At 38.9% G+C, this 9,224-nt stretch overlaps 1 protein-coding gene across 3 annotated transcripts; it reads right to left on the bottom strand.

The window, feature by feature from the left end:
* Positions 1-2,848: 2,848 nt before the first annotated feature.
* Positions 2,849-8,646, bottom strand: LOC131889711 (uncharacterized). Of its 3 annotated transcripts, none has more exons than XM_059238877.1 (9): positions 8,515-8,646; positions 5,565-5,791; positions 5,256-5,479; positions 5,092-5,184; positions 4,865-5,028; positions 4,495-4,768; positions 3,679-3,744; positions 3,392-3,612; positions 2,849-3,027 (listed from the first exon to the last, which is right to left on the bottom strand). In XM_059238877.1, exons 3-9 carry the CDS (start codon positions 5,298-5,300, stop codon positions 2,901-2,903), a joined length of 990 nt encoding a protein of 329 aa, XP_059094860.1. In that variant the 5' UTR covers positions 5,301-5,479; positions 5,565-5,791; positions 8,515-8,646; the 3' UTR covers positions 2,849-2,900. The 3 variants fall into 3 exon arrangements, with proteins under 3 accessions (XP_059094860.1, XP_059094858.1, XP_059094859.1); XM_059238875.1 differs by having other exon boundaries at positions 5,569-5,791; XM_059238876.1 differs by lacking the exon at positions 8,515-8,646 and having other exon boundaries at positions 5,569-5,803.
* Positions 8,647-9,224: the final 578 nt, after the last annotated feature.

The raw sequence follows: 9,224 nt of genomic DNA, 5'->3' as shown, positions 1-9,224 counted from the left end.
CAGGCTTAGTGCGGACACCAGTTCAACATGAAACCAGGAGTGGCTGGATTCCCAACCTCAAACCATCCTCAGACACCAGCCTCCCAGACACAGGATTACAGGGCTCGTCACAGACCCCAGCTGTTGAAGGGGGTAAATGTGCCAATATCTAAAACACGTACGCCCTCAATCAAACTCTTTTTGGGGAAGCAATGATTTGTAGTTTAAGTTGGTGCATATTTTTGGCCTTAGATTAAGTTAATGACAACCGGTCAATCTTAGTCCTTGAACTATATTAAGTTAAGAGCAATGTCTAGAATGATTCAGTCAATCATCTGGACCATCAACGGACAAGATTTTCAAGCTGTTTGGTAAGAATCGGCAAGGTTATCATTTTATGTATGAACTCTAAATGAACGTGCAAAACAACAACTAAATCAATTCACAGAACGCTTTTTTTCTTCACGAGCAAAACCCGATGTTAGTAGGCTTCACATTCCATGCAAGGGACTTCCCTAAATTATAGCCCGACCCAAAACTTCCAGTGAAAAGACATTGTTGTATGCAACGATTGTCATCATGTAAACCTGTGAATCTAATAATAGTCGTCCAATGGCAAATCTGTCGCAATAAAGAATAACAATAACAACTTATAAAGTCGATTGCAACAATGGGTTACTTGCAACTTTTAACAGATTTCCCTCTGCACTTGCAAAAGAACAGTCATGATTTGTAATGGCTACTTTACTACTCAATGACACTTATTTTCCCATCTGTTTGAGTAGTTGGAACCACCGAGAAGTATGGAGCATTGGGCTCGCCTTCAATGGTTATTGATATTGAATTGGTTACCTAAGTAAGATGGAAGGAAAACGAAACAAAGAAGCTAGGAAACTACTGATAAAGCTATTCAACCTAACCAGCTCTCAAAAATTCTCCCTATCGTGTTTGACACCGTAGTTGGGTAACCAGAGATGAATGCCACAAGCACATCATTTCAAATATTACAGTTTTCATGCAATCTAATGCTATATTGGTCTCAATTTCTCCACAAGAAAATTGCAGTAATTTGCAAAACACTTTTGTAATTCCTAACCGAATATGCCTATTCATAACATACATACAATTTACGTTTTTATGTTTGGCTTGGTTCCTGTCGCTATAAGTGGAGATTAATTTTTTGAAACAAATAAAGTTTGAATACTTAGTCAGTAATCTAAATTTGATTTATTTCTAATCTTATCAAAGTAGCGTTGCAAATCTCTTCTAAAGTCAAACTATTTTGTTACCATTTAGACAACAGAAGTACTCAAATTTTAGCGACATACTATCATCATTGTAACTTTGAAAGCCAACTTTGATAACTGATCTGACCAAAAGGGTATCTGGTCTGCTTGTTTTGGTCGGGCAACCACACATGATCCACTCACCGCGCCGATCCCACTACTGCCCGCCGCGGGCACTTTGAGCTGCTGGGTTTCCCCCCTGGCCCGATTCGCACCTCCTCAGACAACCTGGCCACTCTCGGCTCCCCAAGAGAGTCCATATTGACGCCAGGCTTAGTGCGGACACCAGTTCAACATGAAACCAGGATGGCTGGATTCCCAACCTCAAACCATCCTCAGACACCAGCCTCCCAGACACAGGATTACAGGGCTCGTCACAGACCCCAGCTGGGGTAGAGGCAAACGTGCCAATTCATAAACCACGTATGCTGTTTTCAAATTGAAAGCCGATTTATTCTTTTTTTTCATTTTTGATTTGAAATTGGAAATACAGATGTATTCGACTAAATATGAAAATGCTGTCAATAGGCGAAATATGCTCGGGGTTAATTTCAAGAGTCCCACCGAATCGTTTTTTATTTCCATGGGGGCTCTCCAGGATGTTAGTCATTAACGTATCTTAGATTGTCTGAAGTCAATTATTGTAAAATGATGTTCTCTCATTATCTACTGTAAAATGCGAATACAGATTCCTGCTACAGAATCAAGTAAAGACAGTTCTGTAAAGTTGTTGGTAAGTGTCGTGACTTGGCCTTTAACCACATCAATCATATTGTTCTTCAAAGAAGTGGAAGAAATGAAGAAAATCAAGAAATGATCAGTTTGCCCTTGATACATATTGAATTAATATGAATGATGGGTGTGAGCTTTGTCATGTTTGATCTTTTGATCGTGAAATGCATTTGAAAACCCCCGTTGAGTTACCTCTTTTTAAATGTATCAGATATATTTCTGTCAACACAATTTTGTGCAAGAGCTTTGTAACAAAAAACTTCTCACCGGACACTTTTGTCTCATCGTTCAAAAGGACTCTTTGTTGTTAAGCCAAAAAAACATATATCACGACACTTCTTAGATTATATTTTTAATGGCCAAAAGCGTGTGTACCTACCAAAAGCAACTAGATTTCGGTTCAAGTAATTACAATAAATAAAATGGTGGTAAAAAAGGAGGAATTAAACACTAGAATAGTGTAGTGCATTGGCTAGATTAACATTTCTGGGTATTTTATACATTAAACACCCAGTTTGTTAACAACATTTCACCAGACAAGGTGATGAAAATAACATTAGTGATAAACGTTATTGATCTGAATACCAAGGTTTTAATAAAACTCACACCTTTTTGACCTACTAAACAGCTAGTGCATATTGCCCTTTCGTTGTCTGCCCTCTGGGCACTGTCCACCTCCATGTCTTGAGAACTCCTTGCCCTGGCCCTTGGATGTGTGAACTAAACGACTGGCATCGATTATTTTCTGGCACTTCTTCTTGGTTCTTAGTTTCAAGTTTGGTCGTCCAATGAGGGTTATATGAGATTTGAAGGAGTCAGGGAAACTTTGGACTAATCAATGGGTAATCATACTCTTTAGGCGAGGATCTCTTGGGCCAAAGCAGAAATAGGTGTACTGTCACATCAGTGGTTGGTTTTCATACAAATTGCACGTTTTAAGTTGGTATCTATGGACACGTCAACCAAATCATTGGAAAGAAAGTAATCTGTGGCGACGATCGTGGCAGATCTCCAATATTTGTCGTGAAACCTGAAAAGAAATGACATCCCGTTTGCTTTATAAATTGCAAAAAAAAACAATGCTATTCGTGATTTTGGGCATGTTTGGGATTCGGGTTGCGTCTCATGGGAAAACAGGCCTTGCAATTTAGAAACATTTCGTATTACTGATCACGGATATAACTTGCAAAAATGAGGCAGAAATGCATAACCATTGTTGTGCACATTACAATTGGTCTCCTTAAGTCAAAATTAGAAAAATGGTTCAAAATAACAGGTCTAGTATCATAACATGAAACGTGAATTGGGGTTGAAAGTCAACACTGAATACTTCATTTATAAGGTCGTAAAAGCTCGTTTCTTGTAATTCTAAGATTCCTAAGATTACATCCTACCAAACGTCAAGACTTCGATCGATTTTGTCGGCCAAGATCCGGATTCCATTAGTGTCTAGATCCATTGCATCTGACCAGATACTCAAGGACGAATAGCCCAGGGTTGCCACTAAGCCGTTGAAGTAAGCCAAATGCTCGGTTGGGGAAGGATGAGCATGGTAGAAATCGTCGAGGAAATCGTTTAAAGCTCTAATTTCAGCCACTGATTGGTTCCATGTCATCTACCGTACAGGATTTGGAATGTGTCAAATATCGATAAAATGTGCATTTAAAGTTATTTGCTTTACTTGAATGGGAGGCCAGAAGAAGTTCTTCGGATAATCGGGAGACCCAGTAGATTTGGAAACGAGTTTCTGAAAGGATGAATTCAAATGAAACTGAAATTTCATATATCTTATTGATAGACTGAATGAATGCTATTTCTGTCGAAAATAACGTTTCGTTTCTAATCGTACTACAGATCATTTACAGTAGATCATGGTAAAATTTGAATGGATAAATGAATGCTTCGGACAAAAGCGCAAATAAAGACTTGAAAAAGAAACGCTGTACAAAAAGAGGAGGGCGAAAATTTAGGATCTTTTTCTATCCGGCAGTTGCATAAAGTCCAAATCGTTGTTCAGCAATAATGCCAAGTCCTGGGTAACGTTTGAAATTTGGAAAGTGACGTCTTATAGCCTCTAAACTGATGGATTGGCATCTTTAACAAGGATATGAAGTTGAATGCCGAGGTTTCATTATTTTCAAAATACCAATTGTGTTCCCCCGTCCCCATAAAACCTTGCGCCGAAATAACTATTTGTACCAATTCGACAATTATTACAAAAAGTGACGGCAACTTTTCGCCAAAAATAAAGTAACTTTGAATCAAAAGAATAGCAGCCTTTAGCCTAAAACCTAACAATATTCTTCCGGCTTAATATGTTTAAAGAGGACCGATTCACATCTTCAAATTGTAATTCTTCAAGACATGCCAATTAAACAAAGATTGAAGCTTTTTCCGTGGTTCCAATAAATCGCAATGAGTTTTTTAACACTACTTGGTCCAACTCGAATCCTTGGCATATAGTTGAAGGACATTAACAATACATAATAAAAATTACCTGTTCAACCCCAGCTGGTGGCAATCTCGAGATTGTTTGTCCGGTCCAACTTGAGAATTCTTCCAGAGCGACAATCAGTTGCTTTCCCCGGTCCCAGCAGTCATTCAAGGTCAGTTTAAAGGCCTCTCTTGGATCATATAACACCATCTTTGGCTCAAAATGTCTCATGATCAAGTTTCTGATGTGCTGGTGACGTCGGTTCTCGGGCTGACGCCGAAAAACAAACTTGACGACCACGACATCTTGACTGATACTTAGAAACTTGTCCAGGGCCCTAAATGAACTCTCCCATTTAACCAAAGTTTAGACACATGATCAACCAAGAAACCATAGGAGGAATTGCTTTTGTGTAGGTTTCATTATCTATCACCTGATCAGTTCGCCAAGTGGGCCGTTGAGTTGGACATTTCTAACTCTTTTATCTGGATTCAAATCAAATGCCTCTAAAATGCCAGCCACGCCCTCCATATTTGTATTGATTTCCACGTCCAAAAACCTAATTCCTAGGACCAATTGGTTCCAAATAGGTTCTTCCTTGATATTGAAAGACTTTTGAAGATGAATTCGGAGCGTAACATTCTTTAAATTCTACCTGACCTGAGTGTAAGTCCACCGTTTGGTGATTAAACTGGCAAAGAAGCCTTGAAACTGCGTCTGTAAAACGGAGTTATGAGTCCCAGGGAGCATGGCCTATAGGTTTTAGGAGCAATTTTCAGGTTGGTCAAATGTCAAGAAAAATAGAGCAACGAGAGTAGGTATACCTGAGTTATTGGCAGGAATCCTATGTAATCTCTCATTTTCTTCATCCAATGCGGTCTGGTTTTGATGCAGTTTAAAGATATGATACTATCGTTTCGAATGTATGCAATCCAAAAGCCTAAGCAGGCATCAATTTCGTCTATAATCCGAAATTTGAACGGTATATCTGTCTTTACGTTGCTTGATTCTGTCTCGTTCAGTCGAACCACGCGAAGAGCCTCGTCCTCTAAAGCAAAGTTGAGAGAGTATTATAATAATTTGTTCCGTAGTTGGAACAAGGAACAAAATAGATAGCAAAAATTCTATTTTACGAACGATGAAGCTTCGGTTCGTGCGAAATGTCAACGTCGAACAGTCCCACCCAATCAGTCTCTTGTGATCGTTCTGGACGAATCCAATTCATGATGAGGTTGCGAGAGGCATACGGAAGCGGTCCAAGTGACCCTGGCATAAGCATTGACCGTCAGAAATACAGTGGGATGCGGGTGAGGCGGAATTACTGTTCCCACGGGCTCCTCACAACGCAAATCCTCTAAGACTAAAAAATACGAATGAATAAGGTGAGAAAGTGAAAAACGAAAAGGACCCATGTCATATTGTTGTACAACAATCCAAGGAGTTCTCCAGGTAGAGCCGTCCTTGAACAATCTGTCAAGTGGAAAAAGTGACTTAATTTCAGTCATAATAATCCTTATTGCGATACTCGGTCATGTTTGGGTGCAAATTGAATTAGAATGCGTGTATAATTTTAACAAATGCACAATAGATAAAAGTGCTAAAAACATGAACGCGCCTAATAATGAAATTGTTTACAAAAACGTGGTACCACCGGAACGATAACTAGAATGGGCATTGATGTGCCAAAATTGGCTTTTTCCTAGTTGTTGTTTGCCATTTGATTGAAATTTTAGATTATTCTCTCATTTACAAATATTTGATCCATATTCATAGTTCGGTGTTGCTAAACCGACATGATTTTAATAACGGACTAGTTATTATACTGTTTTATTATTTTGAAGCTCCTAATTTATTGTAAAAATATTACTTACATTCAAAACTTGAGTTTTAAGTCTTCTGTGAACTTGTGAAAAAGCAAACCAGGACAGCAAAGCTACTTCCAATCTTTGACTCATATTAAATAGGTATGTTCTTATGGAGGCCTCATTTTCATGGTGATCAAGAACTAGTGATGGGACCAAATCAAATTTGAAATTCCAGGTTGCCAGAAAACGTGGAAAGTTAGAGTACCCGCCTACTCCATCGTGACGCAAAAAAGTTAAGTTTCAGCACAAAGCAACCCTGGCTTACCGGGAAAAACTCAGGGCTACCTTTTGAGGCTAACTAAAGCGTTTCGAACATTTTACAGTATTGTTACAAGCATTGAAAATGAAAATTGGTATTCCTAGTCGCAGGCTCCGTGATTATCAATTTGATCTCCATCAATACCAAGAGCTTTCCAACCGTAAGATATTAGCTAAAGATACAAAGCTCTGTTTTGCTCCATCAGATTTTTTATCATTTTTTTTGTTTTTGTTTTTTTCACGGGCTTTTCTAACCGCTACAGGAATGTAATCCCCAGTACTATTAAAATGAAAGGTTATAATTCGTCTATTATTACCTTTCAATCTTTATATGATATTTGGTCTACCAAAGAATTTGAGTTGGCAAACCGAGTTAGTCCTTGAATGTAGGGTTGATCTGGAATGCTATCTAAAAATTTGTCCAAGTCTGACTTGAAAGATGCAACCGGATCAACAAGGCCTACGCTTTCCCTACGAATATTAGAGGGAAGCAAATTAACAATGAAGGAGCCCGAGAAAGAAGAGAAGTGGACTTCATTGTTCGAACTAGCCTGGATTCTCGAGGGCTTGAGGGTGCTCTCAAAACGGACATTAAGCCTCTACGGTCACTAGAATTGACCCTAAATCCTAGGTTGGGATTAAGGTCATGGATGCTTTTGAGGACGGACAGTATCAGGTACCCTTCGTACCTTCTCTGAGCACTGTACAGTCCCAACTTTTTTTGTCTCTCCCAATACGAAAGCTCTCTCATTCCTGTGATGTTCCTAGTGAAACATCTTTGGACGTGTTCGACCTTTTGCAAACCTGCTGAACTCATTGGAGCCCAAATGGGCAAGGCATATTCAAGATGCGGCTTAACAATCAACTTGTACAGAGCTTAGCATCGTGATACTCTCTCAGTATTGTTGCAGTAACAAGTTTAAATTCCTCTAAACATTGAGAAACCCACGTTTTTTTGCACACACAGATGAACATTTTTCGAGTGCTTTTTATGAGACACGAATTTTGTAGCACGCGGAAAAAGTTTGCGCCTTCTCATTTACAAATGCCAATCTTTATTTTAAGGTTCTCTACCTAGTACAAGAACCCCTGGAGTATGGACGGGGGTACTTGGGTCGAAACTTGTCATTTCGGAATCGATTCAATGCAATGCGTTCTTCGTAATGTGAGACTTTATGAGATGTGAGGTCGTCAGTACTGCATCTTTCAATTTTCACCTCAATCAAATGACTGGATCAAAAGCCATGCCTTCTCATAGCACACTATATAACTCTTGACAGAATGGATGGGCATTTTTGGTAATTGATCAACAGATCCTGGAAGGTGTAAATGGTCTTCAAGAAGTACAAAATGCACACTAATCTCCCCAAAATGGTATGTGAATCCATAGTGTTTTACAATGGTTGACAGCCAGCTAAAAGATAATATTTGAATTGAACCTTATTTTATCGTCAGTGTTGCCCTCATTAAATGGATAAAGAAGTTATTTGCATACTGTTAGTAATGAGGAGATATTAGACAACAAAACAATTGCAAACCTGTACATGTTGACCATTAATATCTTATTAGTTTGTATGTTTGTTTCGCATGGAGTCAGATGACTGCTCTCTCGCTCATGTTGGTTTTTTTTGTCCGTTTCTATTAAGCAGTGATTTATGAGAATCAATCAAATTACGAAACCAATATCCATCTAGTTCTGAGCCAAAGGGAGAATTCCTACTTGCTAGTACACAAATCTCAAGGCAATGTCCAACAATATCTTTTGTACCGTACAAAACTTTGGAATTTCAAAATTACAAATTGCCCACGCGAGAGATTTTCCGAAGGATCCATTTTGGATCGGAGGAGCTATTTGGATTAAAAACATTTGAAGACACGAGTATTTGTATAAGTGTGCTCCTCTAAAGAGCGAAACAAAAGGCAAAATTAGTTTCCCCAACAAAATGAGCCACCTGCATACCTGCATCTTTCAGTATGTCTCGCTCCGTCACTCTTGAATGAATCCGGTGCTCATGATCCTGGTTAGTAATTGCTTCTTTGGGATGGATTCGGTCTCCTCGGCCACTAAAGAAACGATGAGCCCAACGGTCAAAATAGACTCCATGAGGTAAAGACCAACTACATGTTTGCAATTTCAGCTTAATTGAACAACTAGGTCGAACATTATGCCCTCTTTAAGCGCAGTACATTATAGGTCAAAGAATGACTGGTATAGTCGTCCTCTTCTGGTAATCAATTACCACAAGAGGGCTAGCGCATTCACTCTCTGCCCTCCTATATACTAAGCTGTGAAATAGGATAACTTTTAATGCCGTCGTTTTATTGAGGTCAAGATTGAAATGATGTATTTTGTAGGCTGTCTGACATGAAAAAGAACGCAATATGTTTACTAAATTCTGAAATGCCGATTCTCGAGCCAAGCCCTCCCGTCCATACTCTAGTGGTTCATTATTATACTCGCTCAACTTGATTGCTGTACATTTCTCTTTAACAACGGAAAATGAGTAAAACTTGCTTTTAGAAAGCCTTGGCAAATGGTCATCAAGTATTTATGTATGAAATTTTGATTTGAATGTTAGCTGTATTCGTTTTTCAGTGATAAAGGCGAAATTGCCGTCTTTCCCGGCCACCCTGTGGATCCATTATTATCTCAATAATTCTGAATTGCCA

Source organism: Tigriopus californicus, chromosome 10, assembly GCF_007210705.1.
Source record: "Tigriopus californicus strain San Diego chromosome 10, Tcal_SD_v2.1, whole genome shotgun sequence".
In the NCBI taxonomy this organism is placed as follows: Eukaryota; Metazoa; Arthropoda; class Copepoda; order Harpacticoida; family Harpacticidae; genus Tigriopus; species Tigriopus californicus.
Note: the sequence above shows the minus strand (reverse complement) of the source record. Positions and strands in the feature narration are given on the sequence as shown.